Source organism: Anthonomus grandis, chromosome 13 (genome assembly GCF_022605725.1).
Source record: "Anthonomus grandis grandis chromosome 13, icAntGran1.3, whole genome shotgun sequence".
Taxonomy (NCBI): domain Eukaryota; kingdom Metazoa; phylum Arthropoda; class Insecta; order Coleoptera; family Curculionidae; genus Anthonomus; species Anthonomus grandis.
In genome coordinates, this window is record NC_065558.1 from 20,060,461 (window position 1) to 20,080,654 (window position 20,194).

The 20,194-nt window shown below is 33.5% G+C and overlaps 2 protein-coding genes across 2 annotated transcripts in view; one reads left to right on the plus strand and one right to left on the minus strand.

The window, feature by feature from the left end:
* LOC126743636 (Golgi-associated PDZ and coiled-coil motif-containing protein-like) overlaps positions 1–20,194 on the minus strand; it is a 98,097-nt gene that overhangs the window by 54,400 nt on the left and 23,503 nt on the right. The gene's annotated exons all lie outside the window — the stretch shown is intronic.
* Positions 1–20,194, plus strand: part of LOC126743628 (myosin-7-like) — a 47,299-nt gene that overhangs the window by 4,103 nt on the left and 23,002 nt on the right. Inside the window, exons 2-4 of the mRNA XM_050450813.1 lie at positions 16,521–16,844; positions 16,894–17,064; positions 17,122–17,280. Of these exons, the coding sequence (XP_050306770.1) occupies positions 16,521–16,844; positions 16,894–17,064; positions 17,122–17,280 (654 nt within the window). The remainder of the gene's footprint in view (positions 1–16,520; positions 16,845–16,893; positions 17,065–17,121; positions 17,281–20,194) is intronic.

The window sequence follows — 20,194 nt, forward strand, 5'->3', positions numbered from 1 at the left end:
AGGCTTCTAGAATATCTCCACTTTTAATATCTAAACCCATTTTTTCTTTACAAACTTTCAACTCTATATCCATAGAATTTTCATTTTGCTGTTCCTCCACACCAAATATTCTCAAATTTTTTCTTCTCAAAAATTGACCCGATTTTTCCTTTTTAACTTTGATTTCATTTATTTCGGATTTCAATTCTTCCATTTGGTTATTCAATACCTGAATTTGCTTATTATGTTCTTCAAATTTCTTTTTTAATTCAATGTCGACTTTGCTTACGATTTTTTGAATTAACTCCTCCATCCAAGCATTATCAAATCTGCTTAAAATTTCACTTTTTACCATTTCTTCAATTTTCTTTTCTTGCAAAGCAGTAAATCTTGTCGTCATTTTTAGATGTAATTTCACTATACTAATAACAAAGGAAACAGGCTTATCAGTATAAATATTATCCGCCTTTTTTTATACTTTACTGTGCACAGCCAGCAATGTGCTACTCAGTTCGAAGATCGACTATGAAAACATTATATGCCTAATTGCTTCAGTTCCATAATGCAAGTTATGCAAAAATATTTTTAATCTGATGAAATAATGCACAAATTTTATTGGGTTTTTATTCTTTCTTCTGTGCATTAGTTAATTTATAGTGTCTTAGAACCCTATTAGAATTTACAGGAAATTCCAGGGATGTGTATTCCATGGGTCACGTGGTATACCAACGCTCTGTAGATGCGTGCAATTATTATTATTAAACTTGTTTTAAATAAAGAAGTTTAAAATAAAACTTTTCGTTAATATTTTATCTCATTTCGGTTCGTTTTATCTGCAAAAACTGTTTACGCCGATATGGCCGAAAAAGCGATATCGGCCTGCATCGGTATCTGTTTAATAAATATTATATATTTAATATTAATACCGAGTTTTGAAATGCTTAAACAAAAAAAAAACAACGAAACGTAAATTTCCATTCAAGTAGCCAGTAATCAATAAAACACAAACAATAAATTAAAAAAAATTAAATAAACTTTTACATTTTTATTTAAAAAGCAAGGTGCTTGGTATTACTTCATTTTGAATTTTAATATTAATGTTGAATTTTATAGTCTTTAAGCTGAGAAATTGAATGGCATATTTTTATTTATGATTTAGAGAGCTTGATTAGTAATTAGTTGTGTTCCTGAGCATAGACAGAAATATTTTCTAAATCTAAGTTAAATTTTAATTATGTGTCTTGAAATTATTTAAAATTTAATGATTAATATAGCTGTGAGTCGTCATAACTATACATTCATACTGTAGCATAACTAGCTTGCATACTAAAATACAAAACAAAACCATAGAACAAAATAAGGTTGTCAAGTACTTGGGAATATTAATTGATGAACATCTTAGTTGGTCTTATCATGTAGATATGGTTTTAAAGAAATTATCAATTTATGCCTATGTGATCTGGCAGTTGCTTAATAAAATCGATATTGGCCTGACACTTTTTTATTACTATAGTTATGTCCAGTCATGTTTGGCATATGGCATAATGTATTGGGGTAACTGTTCTAGAAGTGGTGAAGTTCTTACAGCCCAGAAAAAAATAATTAGAACTATTTTATTTTAGCCTTATACATTTTCTTGTAGAAAACTTTCCAGACTTGAAAATTATGCCATTTCCTTGCCTATTTATTTTCAACTCGGACATGCATATAAAGCGTAACCTGTCTGACTATTCTTTGTCTAGAGGTACCCACTATGAACTCAGGATTAACTTAAATTTGGATTTACCCAAACATAAATTAACCAAAGTGGCACAGTCCAGTAGTTTTACCAATTAAATTATACAATATTCTTCCCATTGAAATAAACAAAAAATTGAGAAGTTCAATAATTTCAAAGCTTCATTAAAAAGAATTTTAATAAAAAAATTCCTTTTATACGGTAATAGAATATTTAAATTGCAGCGGCTTGTCTTTACTCCCATAATTCGTATTTGTTTGTTAAAAGCTCTAGTTTTCCTATAATCTTAGTTTTTAGTTAATTGCAGATTTTTTATTGTTTTTTCTTAAGGCCTTTTAAAAGTTGTATATTTAGATCTTATAGTTTTATTTTTTGACATTATCCGATACTTATTTGTTTGAATCTATGGAAATAAATATTTGAGTATTGAGACTATTTTACGGACTCTTTCATATCTTCAATATACAATGAAAAAAGTAGCGGTGACATGATTAGCTTGGCGGAACTTTCTTTAATAGGCTTAATTTTAATTTTAAATTATTATTTTTATTTTTAACAACTATACCTATAATAAAAATATAATTTAAAATTCAATTTAAAGACATTCTGTCTTTAAATTATTTCAAAGGGATAAAAACTGGAAGAAAAACCAAAATAATGTAGTTATGTGTAAGTGGATAAAAGGAGGTCGTGTTCCAAAGTGTCAAACGCTTTATTAAAATCCAGTAACGACCAGAACCTGAACACAGGACATGAACTTTTTCTAAAGCCAGATTGAAACTTTGGAATCAACATTTACAAAACAAAAACGCTCGCACCCGTCGGTTTTTGATTTTAGAAAAACGATTTTTCGTTTTAATTTTTAACCTTTACAATAGCGCTTTGTTTTTTAAGTTTGAGATACGCATCGCCAAACAATGGGATCTAAATCTAAATCAATCTCAATCTAAACATTTTACTGGATATTTTAGGTGTGTGAGTAAAAAATTGTTTTTAAACTATCAAAAATCAGTCAACCACCCAACTTTATCTTCAGTAAACAAGTTGATGTGAATTAGTTATTTCTGTGCTTTTTTTCGATCCGATAAAAATGGTTTATTTTTATCGGATGGAAAGATCGGATTTTCTATTGCGGAGTGGAAATTATTGAATTATACTTTATAAACAATCAATGTGCAAGACTAACGACAACTTGGTTTAATGAGAGACATGCAGATAAACATGTACATGATGATTACATCCTAGAGTTAGTGGCAAAATTTTGAGAAACTGATTTGGTGGCAAATAAAAAACGGAATATTGAAAATCCAGTGAGAAATGAGGCAGTAGAAGTCGGTGTTCTCGGCGAAGTTAGTATGAACCCTACATTCAGTACCAGAAAACTTTCTTATGTAACGGGAGTCTCGCGGACCACGGTAAAGAGAATTCTAAAACATAATAAATGGCACCCACATAAAATTCAACTTCTTCAAGAATTAAATGAAGATGATAACGACCGACGTTTACAGTTTTGTGAAATAATATCCGAATTAATTTGAAATAATCAATCTATCTTTTGAGTGTTTGCTTCTCAGATGAATGTTCATTTTTTCTCAGTGGCACTGTCAATTGTCATAAGTGTCGGTACTGGTCCGACAAGAATCCAAGGATCTACCATGAGGTTCACAACACCCTCGTAAACTCGAAAAATTCATCCATTATCCCAAAGATGCTGGTCATACACTTTTATAAAAGGTAAAAAACACGAAATCTACAGCATCACAAATAACGTAACCCTCGTAAACGTTTGGGTTGGTATTTTTGGTGATCACATAATTGGACCATTTTTTTTACCGGCAAATTTAAATGTAGATACGTCCTTCGACTTTTTGGAGAGTGCCGTTAACCAAGCATTGATTGAAATTATGGAAAACGACCAACGCTACCGTGAAGAAAATGCGATATTTCAGCAAGACGAGGCTCCTCCCCATGATGCATTACCAGTACAGCAGTTTCTGGATGAAATGTTTCCTGGTAGAGGGATTGGGAGAAGGAGTGCTATCGAATGGCCCGCGAGATCACCCGATTTATCGCCTCTTGATTTCTTTTTGTGGAGACATCTGAAATTGAAAATTTACGCCACCCAACCTGAATCGTTAGAAGATCTACGGAACCGCATCATTCATGAATGCGAACAAATAACACCCAATATTCTTCACAATGTCCGGGAACACTTTAAACAGTTACTGTACTATTGTATGGAGGTAAACGGCGGACATTTTTTAACATTTAATAAGATAATGCGTAAGTACTAATCAATAAAATTAGATTAGATTTCTCCTGAACCTGGAACCCGCAGCTCAAATTTAAAAAAACAAAGCGCTATTGTAAAGGGGTGCGAGCGTTTTTGTTTTGTAAATCAAGAACCTCTAAAAACTAGCACTAAAAGTATTAAACAATGGTATTGTTTCAAAATTTTTGCCAAGCTGTCATACTGCGAAAACTCAAGTTAGCAATTTCAAACGTGGCAGTTGTGACTAGAATAAAAAGACCTTTAAAATAAGCTATCACCCCCCACTCCTATTTAAGATTTTGGCGGTTGCAACCCCCGCCAAGGGGTTGATGTTAAGGGGTTGAAAGTATTTTAAAAAATTGTCCCCCTAAAATCAAAAATCGACGGGTCCGAGCATTTTTTAAAAAAGGGCCCCAAACCTTGCTGGACTGTTTTCGATGGGCCACCATGGGTCAGCCCATTAAACACTCCATACAAATGCTTAACATATTGTTCACTAGTGAAATGTTCCTACAGGGATTTGTAAAAAAGAAATCTCGGTTGGTTTCATTAACCTAATCTTAGGTACTTCAAAGTAGATGAACTCAATTAAATCACAGTCTGTGTACTTAATATTATTAACAATGAAGCATATGAACATAATGCCCTGACATTCCCTTGAAGTGGCAAGTTTCTGCAATTGAAATTAATTTAGCATTACCTGTTGAACGCGATCAAATGCTTTTTTCATTATCGATTAGATATTAATAAGCATTGACGTCTCTGCATCTCTGGACTAGAACTTGAACTCCAAAAGCTACGTTTACAACGCGCAGATCTATTAGGCCCATGGATCAAATGATAGCCTATTTTTATTTAGTGCATCCGTGTTTACAAGGATTGATTTTGAGGGTTAAATTATAGTGCTGGATTAAATCTAGAATCAAAATTTCAGTTGAAGGGAGTTTATCAGTTTAGAGGAAGAATTATAGGAAATAACCTCTAAATGTTTGAAAATGTTATTATTGTTTAGAATAATAAAAATAAACTAATAATTTTTTTGAAGGCTTAAGCTTGTCCTTCTCTTTCTTTTCTCCTTTATTTTTGTGGACAAAAATAAAAAACTTCCTAAGCTAACGTCCAATAAAATGTCAAACTTGTCATTTTGGTACTGCAAAATAGATCCTAGGTGTTAACACCGAAAAAAATTAATTTAATCTACCCTGTTTGGGAAGCATCAAATTCGCGTATCAAATTTTAGTGCGCTGCCATTTACACCGAAAAAATAGTCCTCATGACGTCATTTGATCCAAGCATTTAATATTTGGTACACGCGTTGTAAACGTAGCTAAAGAGTGTCTATCTGGTTTCGACTGCATTTATAAAACCAAATTGGTTTTCGGATGCCTGTTCTTCGCATTTATTGTAAATTCTTCGGTAGATGATTTCAAGAAACAATTTTTGGCATATGACTCATCAGACTGATGGTGTGATAACCCGATGGTTCAGTTTTTGGGCAACGCTATAAATTCTGATTGCACCCATCTTCGGGGATATTCCCAGAGTTATAGATTCTGTTGAAGATGGCGGTAATCCAAGATATTCCTTCATCATCCAAAAGCTTCAGAAATTCAGCCTCTATATTGTCTGGTCCCACTGCTTTTGTTTTTCATCTGTTTTATTGCTATTTCTACCTCGTGAATTAGTATAAGTGGGCCTGTAGCTTCTTCCGAAAGTGAGTACGTGATCTCCGGTTTTTGATACTCAACAAGCTTTTCTAAATATGACTTCCAGGTATTTTTTAGATCATGTTTTGTCAATGCTAATTTTAAAAGCTTTAAAAATACATCTTCAAATTATAAAGTAACCTAAGGTGCAAAAACATTGTTTATCCAGACACAAAAATTTTGTTTCAAATTTCTGGCTTTGTAAGGTTCTAATCGTGTCTTCTTTCTCATTTAATTCTTTGATGCTTTTAAATTGATCATTCTAGTGTCGAGTTTAGAATCAGATGACCGTTTTCGGTTCTTCAGATTGTAATCGTCTCTTCTTTCTTATTCTCAGTTTTTTGGTGCTTTCCATTGATGGGTTTAGAGGTTTTCTACAATGCCAAAGTTTTCGATTGCAACGCTTAATTAACTCAATCAAATTCACCAATATTTTTAAGATTTGATAGCCAAACCTCTGTAAAACACAATAACTCATATTCGATGCAAGCACGCAAACTCGTTGAGTTTGTTTTTGTCTTAGTGCTGGGTATTTATTTTTTATCGGGAAACATCTATTTACTGTCTGGAAATTTTAACCTATTACTTAGAAATATTTTCCAATTTTTTTATTGAATATCTTTGTGTAAACCAAATGGCTGTGAGTTACAGGGAAATATTTTATCCTGGTTCATCACGGTTATCTCTAGCTTCAACCAACAACGATATTAGAACAATCTTGGAGTGGGGCGATAACAATTTGGTCAATTTTAATGCTAAAAAAACGCAGGCTGCAGTATTTACGATGAAGACTATCCTTGGTGGCCCGGAGCTGGTTATGGCAGGGAAAACATTGCCAATGAAATCATCTTTACATCTTCTAGGAGTCGAGGTCACCAACAGTGTGTCCTGGCATGACCACGTTGCGACCGTTGCCGTCGGCTTCCAAAAAACTCGGGAGTGCTTTTCAAAACGAAAAAACTGTATACACCAGAACAGCTGCTGACTCTTTATAAGGCTCAAATACGCCCTTCCCTCGAGTATTGCTCGCATGTCTGGAGCTCTGCACCCAAGCATAGTTTAAACCTGCTGGATTCTATACAGAAGGGAGCTATTCGTCTTAGCGACAAACCAGAACTGACAAAGAGTCTGGATAGTCTGGAGCACAGGAGAAAGGTGGCTGATCTCTGTTTATTCTACCGTTATTATCACGATAAGTGCTCCTCTGAGCTGGCAGGCCTGATTCCACCCAGGGCTGTTCCGGCAAGAAGGACGCGTCTAGCAGTAGCAGCTAGGACGCCGCTGTATCGGGACTCATTCATCTGGAGAACATCTTCTTTGTGGAACGGGCTTCCACCTCACATATTTCCCGACGCATACAACCTACAACGATTCAAGATAAATGCCCACAAATATCTTCGCGCAAGCACCACTCCAAGAGTGACATAGGACTTTCCTCTTGTGCTTGTGTTTACCATTAAAAAAAAAAAAAAAAAAAAAAAAATCTCTACTGCCTTTAAACATTACTGCCTCCTGCACTTTTTTCTGTATTTACGATCTTTATCGAGAACATTAAAAAAAAAAACAATTTTTCTTTCGAAATGTATAAGTCATATAATGAAAATGCACAACTTTGACATAATTTAACCATCTTCGTATCTCTAATTGTTGTGTGATTGGCAGATATGATTATGGTCTTAACAAAACCAACCTGTCGACAATGAAAATTATGAAAGATACACTATAGAAGTTTTAAATAGGCAAACGATTAAATTGATAATTCAAGCTAAAAAGAATGTTGTAATTAACCAACTCAACATTAAATATCTTGCTAATTTACATCGTAAAAGCTCAAACTAATGACAATATCCCCGGGCTATACTATGTACTAAATTTTTAATAAACCTTCACGCCATATTACACTGCCCAGGATGCACTTCTGACTTTTCAATATTTTAATCTTATCATTTGTTTTGATTTATGCTATTTACGGGCAACCAAGAGTTGATAATCCAAGGTGAAGCAAAGCTTCACCTTGGATTATCAACTATTAGATTATCAACTATTATATATTAAATAAAAGATTATCAACTATTAGCTAGTACAGGTGCTTTGCTTCACCTGTAATGGCTATTGACTGAAAAATGACCTCTTCAAAATTGAAAAAGCTATTAAAAAGACTTGTCATTTTATTCTAAGCTCTCATTACTGTTAAATAAGGAAGAACTATTTGAATCAACTACCAAGGAGATTTCAAATATACACTGGTGGCCAAAAGTAGATTGACAAATTCCATTTTTATGGATATATTTTATCTGAAGCAAAGGAAAAACCGGTTGAGCTTATTAGTGTTCAGGAATGTAAACAACATAGTTTGAAGAAACAAATTCCATAGTTTTTTATTGCTTGCACTTTTTCTCAATATTTTTTTTATCAAATTCCAATAATTTTGTTTGACTGCTAGGTGGCCAAAATTGAATTGACAAACAACATATTTATTCAGTTTTATGCGTTAATAACTTTATAACGCATAAAACTCAGAGACTGGTATAACTTTATCGATCGATATTAAGATGCAAATAATCGACGATTACCGGAAAGGGGTTAAACAGGCGGATATTACTCGAAAATTTTCTCTTTTGGGGGCAACAGTAAGTCAAATAATAAAAAAATTGAATCTCCGTGGAAGTGTTGTTCCTCTAAAAAAAATTGGCCGACCAAAGAAGACCACTAGTCGTGTTGACAAATTAATTTTGAAAAAAGCAAAACTTGACCCATTCGCAACTTCAAAAGAAATCAAGCTGCATTTGGAAGAAGGTGTGGGTTCAGTTAGTTGTCATACCATTAGAAGGAGACTTCAATATAGAGATTTAAAAACAAGACGCCCTGCAAAGAAATCACTGCTAAGTTTAAAAAACGTATTGAGCTTTGCTCGAGAACATAGTCACTGGACAGTCTCCGAATGGAAAAAAGTTATTTTTAGTGATGAATCAAAGTTCACTTTGATTAATTCGGATGGCAAAAAATATGTTAGGCGTCCTGTGAACCAAAGGTATGATCCCAAATATACGGTGTCCACAGTCAAGCATGGAGGTGGTTCCGTGATGGTGTAGGGGTGTTTTTCGGGATATGGGATGGGTCCACTACACTTGATAGAAGGCACGATGGATCGTTTCATGTATAAAGACATACTGCAGGACGTTAAGGTACCTTACGCTGATGAAGTTATGTCACTCAACCACTACTTTCAACATGATAACGATCCGCAACACGCATCCAAGGTCGTTAAGCAATGGTTGACCCAAGAAAAAATTAATGTTTACAAATGGCCGTCACAGTCACCAGACCTAAATCCGATCGAGAACATTTGGAATTACATTGATCGTCACATCCGATGTAAAAATTTCAAAAATAAACAAGAACTTTTTGAAGCTTTGAAGGCATGCTGGATATCTATTGACACGTCCTATATTAACAATTTAATTAGGTCAATGCCCAAAACGTTGGTGGAAGTGAGAAGAAATAGAGGCTATGCAACGCATTATTGAATAAAACCCTTTAAATTTTCTATACTTATTTTTATTTTAGTAAGCTTTGAATTTGTCAATTTAATTTTGGCCACTTGAAAATTGTTTAGTTTTTTAATTTTTTTTCAATAAAATTGAGTATTACGAATAAATAGTTTAAATATAATTAAACATTACAAATAGGCTCCGTTGTTTTTTAATCAGGTACTGTCCCACCTAATTTATCATCTCCTGAACCGTGATATAAACAAATTTGAAAAATAAGTAGTTGTCAATCTACTTTTGGCCACCAGTGTACATTTTCTAATCCCTACCCTAAAACAGCAACAACTCAACTGCAAAAACTTCATTTGTATTAAAGGACCCGAAAAAGAGTAAAATATACATTCGGCAAAATGAATAAAATAAAATGACCTTTTTCCGTCGAATTCATCATTGTAACAAGATATGAGACTGCACTCTCTTCTATTAATAAGTATATAATTTAGCCTAGCCGAAGGACTGATTATTGTTTTATTGGTCAGTCTTAAGAGGCATTTAAAAGCAATTAGAATTAAACCCTTCTTAGTATAGACGGTGACTTTTCTAGACGTTTTATTCACTTATTCATTTATACAAGCAGTGATTTGTGGGGTCTTCTCACTATGGTCAACAGATTAAAGGAATGCAACAGTTTAATAGAATTATTGGTTTTAAAATACGTATACAAGAAAAAATGTACTCTCAGCACCTCAATGAGAACTTACGTCAGGTTAGATTTAAAATAAGTGGATTGATTAGACAACTGTGACTCAACGGCCGATTGTGGCTCACATCTGTTATTACACCAGAATTAGACACCCAGCAAATTTCACTGATTGGCAGATATATGTAACTTACAACCATTTGTTTGCCTTTTTGAAGTCGACATGTCTTAGTATACATCTGAGGGATAATAATAATAATAATAATACTTCTTTATTTGCTCATATACATCCAACAGCTTAGCATCGTCAAGAAGTATAAACTGTCAAACGCCAATAATACAGTGCATAAAGGGAGACATTAATCTATCAGAGTTTTACCTACATAACATAGCAAATAAAAAAACTTACATTTTGTTCACAATATAAAACAAAATACAATTTTGGTTCGCATCAGAAATGCTCACAAGTATGTATGAAACATTTGTTATACAGGTATAAAAGTATAGTATTCGATACATTTTGATAGACTAGGTTAAAGACTATTGTAGAATTCGTCCAATGAGTATGGACAGATCTCCAAAATCAGGTTTTTCGTTACTTGCTTAAATCTGTTTAAATGTAGTTGTTTTGTGGTTTGGGGTATTGTATTAAAAAGTTTTATGGCATTACTCATATAGCCCTTAAGGGTCAGACTACGCCGGTGTTGTAGAAGTAAGAGATTTCCTCCTTGTCTGGTGTCATATAAGTGCCTACTATTTACTGTGCTAAATCTAAAAGAGTGTGTTCTAGCAAACATCAGACATTGGTGAATGTATAGGCCAGGCATTGTCATGATTTTTAAATTTTTGAATAAAGGTCTACAACTATCTATTGGTTTTTTGTTTTCTAAAATTCTAAGTGCCGATTTTTGCAACTTAAATGCTCTCTGCCAGTCAGCCGAGTTACCCCAAAGTAACAGTCCATATGACAACTTTGATTGAAAGAGTCCCATATACGCCGTTCTACATACTACTGGAGGCGCCAATTGAACAATTCTGCGCAACAGAAAAAGAACCGACGAGAGTTTTATTGCCAGATCTATTATATGGCTCTTCCATGATAATTTATTATCTAGATAAACACCCAGAAATTTGATCGCGTCTATTCTCTGATGTCTATCCCTTAAAGAGAAATTAACCACCTCTGTTTTATTTAGATTCAAGCATAGATTATTATTAGCAAACCATACTTTTAACTTGTAAAGAGTTGCACTAGTTCCATTCTGTAGGGAAATCAGATCTGAATGCCGACTGAGAAGAGTTGTGTCATCCGCATATTGTACAGATATCACCTCTGAGAAGTAGGCGGGTAATTCATTTACATAAAGTAAAAACAGAAGAGGACCCAAGATTGATCCCTGAGGCACCCTGCCTGTTGTTATTGGAAGTATGGAGGATGTTCTTCCTCCACTCAAGTCACCATCTGCTGACGCTCTCAAAGGTAGAACTGGATAAGTTCCAGGCAGATACCCCGGATACCATAAAAATCCAACTTGCTCAACAAAATATTATGCGTGACACAGTCCAACGCTTTTGAGAGGTCGCAGAAAATTGCACCCACTGTCTTGCCCCCCTCAAATGCATCAACCAGGTAGTCTACCATTACCCTGAGTGCATCAGCAGTGGATCTTCCTTTTCGAAAGCCAAACTGTGCTGGTGAAAGTAAATTATGTTTATCAAAAAAAGATATGAGACGTTGGTTTAGACAGAGCTCAATGGGCTTGGATAATATCGGTATTATTGATATGGGTAGATGATTTCCTGGATCATCCATATTACCCTTTTTAAATATAGGAACAACTTTACTTATTTTAAGCTTTTGTGGAAATGTACCAGATGAAAAACATTTGTTTTATTAGAGATAGTGGTAAGGCCAAACCATTTGCAAGTTGTTTCAATATTTTATTGCTCAAACCAAAGATGTCTTGAGCAGAACTATCACTTAAACTTTTTAAAAGATCATAATGAAGGATCATAATGAAGGAGGTTAAACACGAATCTTTTTTAAATTGCCTTTAGCCTCCTTTTTGCCTATATTATGGTTAAGATGTTTTTTTAATTTTAAAGCATATGATATTTATTATCTTTGTATCTAGTTAAGATATAATATTTTATTGTAAATTGGGCAAATAAACGATGTATTATTATTATTATTATTATTATCAATGACCTCTATTTCGGTAACAGGTGAGAGAAATACTGTTGAATTGTTATGTACATATTTTGCTGTAAATTGTACAGGGTCATTAGATTTTTGCAGTGTATTTGTAATTGAGTCAGCTATATTCACAAAGAATTTGTTAAACTCATTGGAGTTACATTACATTTCGAATTACTAAGATCATTATTTTTTGTTTCTTTAATGATGTTCCAGATGGTTTTGGATTTGTTATGACTATTTCCTATTTTGTTTGTATAATACGAGTTTAGCCATTATAATAGCGAGAGATTTTTAGCCATTCTGAGAGATCTAGAGTACTGTTATGTTTATTTAAGGTAGAAAAGAAGTTTAAGTTATCTCTCAATCTCTTCAGTTCATTATTAAACCATTTTTTTTTCTTTATTTGTGGTGAGAATTGTTTTAGTTTTTTTGGGAATATGAAAGTCTATAATAGACATTAGAACATTGAGAAATATTTCAAAAGAATTGTAAACGTTACAATTATCAAGTACCAACAATCAGTCAACGTTTAGTAATGAAGTAACACAGCGAGAAAATCTGTCTCCACAATACGGTCTGAACTCTAAAACCGTTGTGTGGGTGTTTTCGGTACTTTCATTTATTGATTCATATGTATTAGTAATAGCCATATGATCTGACATATAAGTGTTCCATAGAGTACATTTACAATTAATTGCACAATTATGTTATTATAACAATATTTGTTTTTGAGATTCTAGTTGCGCTATTTACCAGGAATTTAAAGTCATATGTGCTGACAAGTTTGGTGAACTCAGCTGAAGTGAGGTTATCCGCTAGTAGATCTATATTAAAATCACTATAAATAAAGGTACGTTTGCGCCGGATATTGCAGTAATGCCCTTTATTATATCTAGTGCTTCTTTGCAAGCCAATACACTCCTAGAGGTTCATGTGCTATTTGCTTGATATACTAGGAATCAATAAAGCTTGATGGCCTAACTTTGGACAATGTACAATTTAAAACCACACAAGCTACTACTGCGAAAATGCAAACAAGATACACAGAAATGAAGTAGGCGTAATCGTTTCCCCGTCCTTAAAAAGTGCAGTAAAAGCATACACTCTCTTCTCAGACAGAATGTCACTCCTTCAGCTGAAAGCGTATCCAGTCGATCTAAATATCATATAAGTATATACACCAACACAGAACAAAGATAACGAGACTGTGGAATTTTACCAACAACTGGAGACCCTGATAAGAATGACTAAGAAAAACGGGACATAATAATGGGCGACTTCAATGCAAAGCTCGGCACAGATAAGGTGATAAACGTTGGGGGCAGATACGGATTAGGAATTAGAAATAAGAGAGGGGAGCGTCTCATACGCTTGTGTCAGGAACAAAAACTATTGATAAGTAATATTTTTTCGAACTGCCTCTTCCCCCTCCACCGCAGATTTGCACCTAGAAATCGCCAGCAGCTCTAAAGAAACAAATGTAAGAAATTAGATTGACCTCATCACGATACCAGACGACAGATTCTGACGTTCAATCGGATCAGTGCCTAGTAGTGGATAAGGTGGTAATCAAACTAAAATATATAGAAGGGAAGACTAACAAAACCAAACTAAACATTATGAAATCATAATGTTTGGTACAAACGAGTACAGGAATCCTTAAGAAGAAATATCGGAAACTTAAGTAAACCCGCAATAGACGCAGTTACCAAATGGGAGGAAATAAGGGAGCTGTTGAAGTGACAAACAAGGCCTTCTGTTACAGGGCCTCGTAAAGAAGAAGGAATGGATGAAGGATAAAAGCATTGATATGATGGAGGAAAGAAGACACATAAATGCAAAAATTCATCAAAGTACCAAGAAACAATTTGAAATATAAAAACAAAGGTAAACGAAGCGAAGAAACGCTGGCTAAAGGAGAAATGCGGTGAAATCGAAGGATGTAACAGAAGATACATGATGTACAAAAAGGATCAAAGAGTTAACAACCTAAAGGAAAAATAATAATTCCCAATCGAGAATAATAGATGCAGACGGAAACCATATATCAGACGACTTTAAAATTACATTGAACGACTTTCTAACGATGAACGCAGACTGACGACTAAGATAGGGACATCACTGGACCCTAATACTAAAGTCTGTGTAAGTGGAAAAAGCCATTTCATCGCTAAAAAACAACAAAACAACCGGTCCCGACAACATATAGGGTGAAATTATAAAACTCTTATGCCAAAAGGATCACCACTTCCTCGATTTTCTGACAAGTCTTTTTAACACTTTTTACGACAAAGGGTAGATTCCGGAGGAATGGCTTCGATTTGTAGCCATACCTAAAACACCAAGCTTAAAACACTGTGATCAACATCGATTGATTAATAAGCCTGATAAATTTAATTTTTCACCAAAATCATACACAAAAGAATATATAACAAATGCGAAGCAAATATATCGGAGTCATAATTTGGATGCCGAAGCACATTGGGCACAAGAGAAGCGATCTTCAATCTGCAAGTTTTAATTGAAAGATGCAGAGACATGCACAAGGACGTCCAATTGTGCTTCATTCGACTTCTTCAAGGCGAAGATAATGTCAAACATAACTAACTCATGGAAATGCTCAGGGAGATACATATTAATGGCAAGGATCTGCGCATTATAACCATGTCCTGTCTCTATTGGAACCAAAGTGCTGAGATAAAGATAGGCAACTTACACAGTGAAAAGAGAAATATTAAAAAGGGTGTACGACAGGGATGAGTCTCCTGACTTGGCGAAGTTTCACAAGGCATCAAATTGAACGGAGAGATAATCAATAACATTAGATATGCTGATGATAGAGTTAATATCACAAATAACTGCAACAAGCTTGAAAGACTCATGCAAAGCATAAACACAAGTCAAGAATAACAAAATACAACCAAAACTAAATGCATGCTCGTCAGCAGAACACAACAGTCTTCGATGCAATTAATATTAAACAACCAAAACATAGAATAAGTAGAGACATACACATACCTTGGAACCACAGTCAACACAAATTGAGATCAGTACAAAAATAAGAATACCAATTGAAAAAGCGCGAATGCGAATATGAAAAAGTGGTTCACAAGCAAAATCTTAATAGACCTAAAATTAAGACTGGTCAAGTGTTATCATGTCATCCCAATTTTTTTCTTTGGAGCAGCGGCATGGACCACACCGGAAGCCACCTTAAAAAAATTAGACAAACAAGAATCCTTCGAGCTGTGGAAAGAAGGTTGAACACTTTGGACATATCATGAGGTATACTAAGTAGCGCTTGCTACAGTTAATAGTCTAAGGACGAGAGGAGGGGACCGGGAAGAAGACGACATTCATGGATGCACAATCTACGACAATGGTTCAACATCTATATGAATTAGCAACTAGAACAGCCAGAGTTATCTATGAAGAGGTCAAGATTAGCTCTCATCATTCTGGTGATTGGAGGAAATAAACCGTAATTAGCATGATGCAGGCAAACGAAACCTAACAGGATTTTGAAAAAATTTCATTTAATATTTTATAAAATGTGAGTAAATCTGAACGAGTTCTCCCAACTTTAACATTATCGATTTTGGTCTGGCTATTAAATAACGAAACTGTTTCCGATGTACTGTTTTTTCTCTATAATTAATTATTGTATTTCACTGAACCAGGGAGGAAATTTAGATGATTTATAATGCTTAACTGAAAGAAACAAAAGGATAGTAGAAATCACTGTAAAAATAGTTGACACACTTATTAACATTAGTTGTATCAAACTCCTGTTCCCAAGGAATACAGAATGAGAGGCAAAAAAGTTATTCATAGAATAGTAATCACAGTTTTTAAAATCTCAATAACAATAATCGTATTTGAGATTACTGGTGTTATTAACAGGAAGTGATAATTAATAAGCTAGATGCCTGTGTAATATTCTTACTGTTGTATCAGTTTGACTTATTTTGTAAATGGCTGGATCGTAAAAAAACTGATGTATTTTTCAAGAGACCTGAAAAAATAACTACGAAATTTTGCTTTTAAAAAAAATCATCATAAACTTTTTTTCTTATGAGTGGAAGCTTACTTACTGTTTTTAAGGAATAGAAGTCATAATCATAATTTTTCATAGGAGTATTAAACCACTTTGTAATTCATTATTATGCAGGAAATAACCGCAATAGTTAAACTCATAATAATTGCATGAATTTTAGATACATAAAATAAATATGAGCTTTTAAAGTATAGATAAGTATATTATTTATTTATCATTTACTTGAATTCGTAGTATAAAGTTAGGTCAGATATAGATGTTAGGTCAAGATAATAGATGTTGGTCAAAAAAGTTAGAACTTTGAAATGATATTTCTACTACCCAGCATATATTTCGATTCATTTTAATACACCCTAAGCTCTATAATCTAATTTCAGACATTTGAAAGTGTCCTGATAGCGATAGAAGATCGTCTTCGTAACTTAGACAACATCTACACCATGCAACTATCAGAAACTCTAAAAAGCAAACTAGACCAATACAGTCGAAAGCTGGACGTTTTAGACACTAAACTTATTCGATTAGAGTCTATGGCCATGCTAAACCTCAACCAAATATCCGAAAATATTAGTAATAAAAATTATAAGGATGATTTGGCTAAGACGCAGCTTTATAAAAAACTTGAAACATTTTATGAAGGATTAAGTCACAGAATGAATTATGTCGATAGGAAAATTGAGATTGGATTTGATAAAATTCAGGTAAGCTTATATTGTGTAATTAATTTTATGCGGCATAATATTATTTCAGAGTAAAGTTGATTCAACGCTGCAAAGGTTGGAAAGGATGGAAGAGGATATGATTCAAAGAAACTCTGACATAGAGTCTGAGTTATCTGAAACATTATCAACTTTGGAAGATTACAGGAGCTCAATAGTAAAAACTGATAAGATTTTAATAAACATAAGCAACTCTTTAGAAGTACTGAATTTATTAAATTGTTATTAGTAAATGAAACTGATGATTGATATTTTTTAGAGCACTGTACAAGGCGGACATATGCTGAGAGAAGTAAATTTCACAGTTAACAATATGTTTTTAAACCTAACAAGGCGATTTAACACTCTGGAAAATACGCCTTTAGTAACTGACATGAAGAAAGAATTAAAGAATGATTTTAACTCATATGCAAATAAGGTAACGTTTATACAGTGAGGACGCGCATGTTGCACAAATTCTTTTAAAATTCAGGGGTGTGTTAGAAAAAAAACGCACGGACACCTCGATTTTTATTTTTTGATGATGAATTCATGTATACAGGGTGAATCAAAAATAAGCAACGACCATCAACTTCAATTTATGAAACGGAACCTATTTTTTATTACATTTTTGAATTCTGCATAGAATTTTAAGTATATTTTGTATACCATGTTTTATACCTAATACTAACATTATTAATAAATTTGCAACTGTTTGAGTCATTTGAGCAAATTCAAATATGTTTTTTCATAGTTTTTTAACAGGTATATTTGATTGTTGACACCTTGTCACCATTTAATCGCATGGAAACAGTATGTATTTCTTTACGTAAATGTCAGTAAGTGTCAAGTGCAGTTGCAAAGTATAAAAGTATGGCGCGTTAAACTGAAAAACAAAGAATTGAAATTATGATGATGGTAGGATATGGCGACAAGACTCGAACACAGGCCGAACTGTGCGATCTATTTAAAAATAAGTACCCGGAGGGGCCTATTACACGTTCGGTAGTAAGCAAAATTTTAAAAAAAGTTTAGAGATTTTGGTCATGTTAGAGACAAATATAACATGGACCGTCCCACGCTTCCAGAAAACAGATAATTAGATATTTTGCTCAATTTATAAGAAAATCCACATAAATCAACTTGACAAGTTGCTGCAGATCAGTCTGTTAGTAAATCATGTGCTAAAATTTTTGCATAGGAATAAATGGCACCCATAAAATTTCACATCCACAGAATAGAGTTTTGCGAAATAATGATGAATAATATAATTTTTAAGTAAGATTGTTTTATTGTTTTATATATAAATTACATCTAAGCTTGTGAAAAATATCTCATACAGTATCGGACAAAAATAGAGCGACGATACAGTTTTTTTCTTTTATCAAAAAAGCAAAAACGCAAGAAGAATTAAAACTCAATAAAACAAATACACTCATTAATAAACATATATTTATTACATAGCATACCAAAATTCTTCCGTATAAACAAGATCATAAAAAGAAAAAGAAAAGTTAAATATTTCTATACGACAAAAATTAAGCGACGCATACAATAAAAATAAAAGAAAACATTATCAGATTGCGCCCTTAATATTAAGTCCACAAGCCTTTATTTGCGATTACCTTTAAGGCGTGGAAGAAATTAAATTATCAAATATATCTTTATCAATATTTTTCCATATATTCTTAATTTCCTCAAAAATGTACTCTTTGTTTTTATAGGTTTTACAGTATAACCTCGATTATCCGAATCATTAATTGCAAGTGCCCGTTCGTATAAGCAAAATATTCGGATAATTAAGTTTTATATAAAAACATGTTTTTGTTGCAAATTTCTTTATTAAAATATGTATACAACCATTAAGTAAAACATTTCATGTCAGTTTTCATTTTTTTTATAAACATATAAATATGTAAAAACCTTAACACAAAAAAAAACACTTATTTAAAAAATCGGTAATTTTTTTGCTTTGAATGAATGAATACTATCATTGCCATTTGGTTGGCCCTATTTCTCATTTCTTCCAATAGAAGGATTTGGTGTTAAGCTTCTCCATTATTATTTGCCCACTCTATACATTTATCAAAAGAGGATACCGCTTCATTATGCATTATAGACTTGGTAGCTATGAGCCCATGTTCTTCTTCTGAATCTTGATCTTCCTCATCCAAATTTATTATAATATCTTCTTCGGTCATTTTTTCGACGGTTTCTTCTTTTCCTACAGCCCATTGTTGTATTTCCTCATCAGCTAAACTTATTTCAATTTTTTTTGATAGATCTATGACTTCACCCAGCTCTTGATGAAAAATACCTATTTTTAAGCGATTCGCTAAACTAGCAAGAGATATTAGATCTTCTTCATCCCACTCCTGTGCAATCAAATTTGGTGGTAAGAGCGATTTCCAAGATCTTCTTAACAAGCTTTGATTGACATTTTGCCAAGCTTCAGCCAGTTCGTTTACGACATCCTTTAAAGTAATTTTTTTCAATTCCGCCGATATATCTCCTGGTGTTTCAACAATTTTTTTTAAAGCTTTTTCCGATAGTACAGTTTGACTGCTTGAATTACGTGTTGATTCATTGGTTGGATCAAAGTAGTGCAGTTAGGAGGTAAAAACATTACACAAATTTGTTTATCCTCGCTGGATAAATTTTCTGATGTCCAGGTGCATTATCAAGGAGTAGCAGTGCTTTTTCAGGTAAACCCAAGTCATGCATTTTTTGACGTACGGCGGGGACAAAGCACGTGTGAAACCATTCTGTGAAAATTTCTCTTGTTACCCATGCTTTTTTTTGACCCATGTAAACTACAGGAATGTAATGGCTTTTAAATGAATGTGGCCTCTTTGATTTACCAAGAACCAGTAATTTTAACTCGTGGGTACCTGAAGCATTTGAAAAAGGCATAAATGTTATCCGCTCTTTATTTTGTTTTCTGCCTGGAGCTGAATTTTCTTGGTTAAAAACCAATGTTTTTTGAGGCAACATTTTCCAAAATAGCCCACTTTCATCAGCATTATAAAGTTGATGGGCATTTAAGCCTAACTCCTTAATTTTATCATGAAGTTTTAGTTTGAAAGGATCTACTGCAGAGAGGTCACTGGAAAGTTTTTCCCCGAAAATAGAAAGCTGTCGAATTCCAAATCTCTGCTTTAAATTGTGGAGCCACCCTGAGCTAGCTTTAAACGTATTATTACCATGCAGTTGCTGGTAAAAATACTTTGCCTTTTCACAAATAATTTCCCCAGATACTGGTGTGCCTGTAATTTAATTTAAAAAAAATCGTAAGTTTGAGAAACATTTATGGATTGATATTTTACCTCTAGACCTCTCCTGCAAGAACCAGG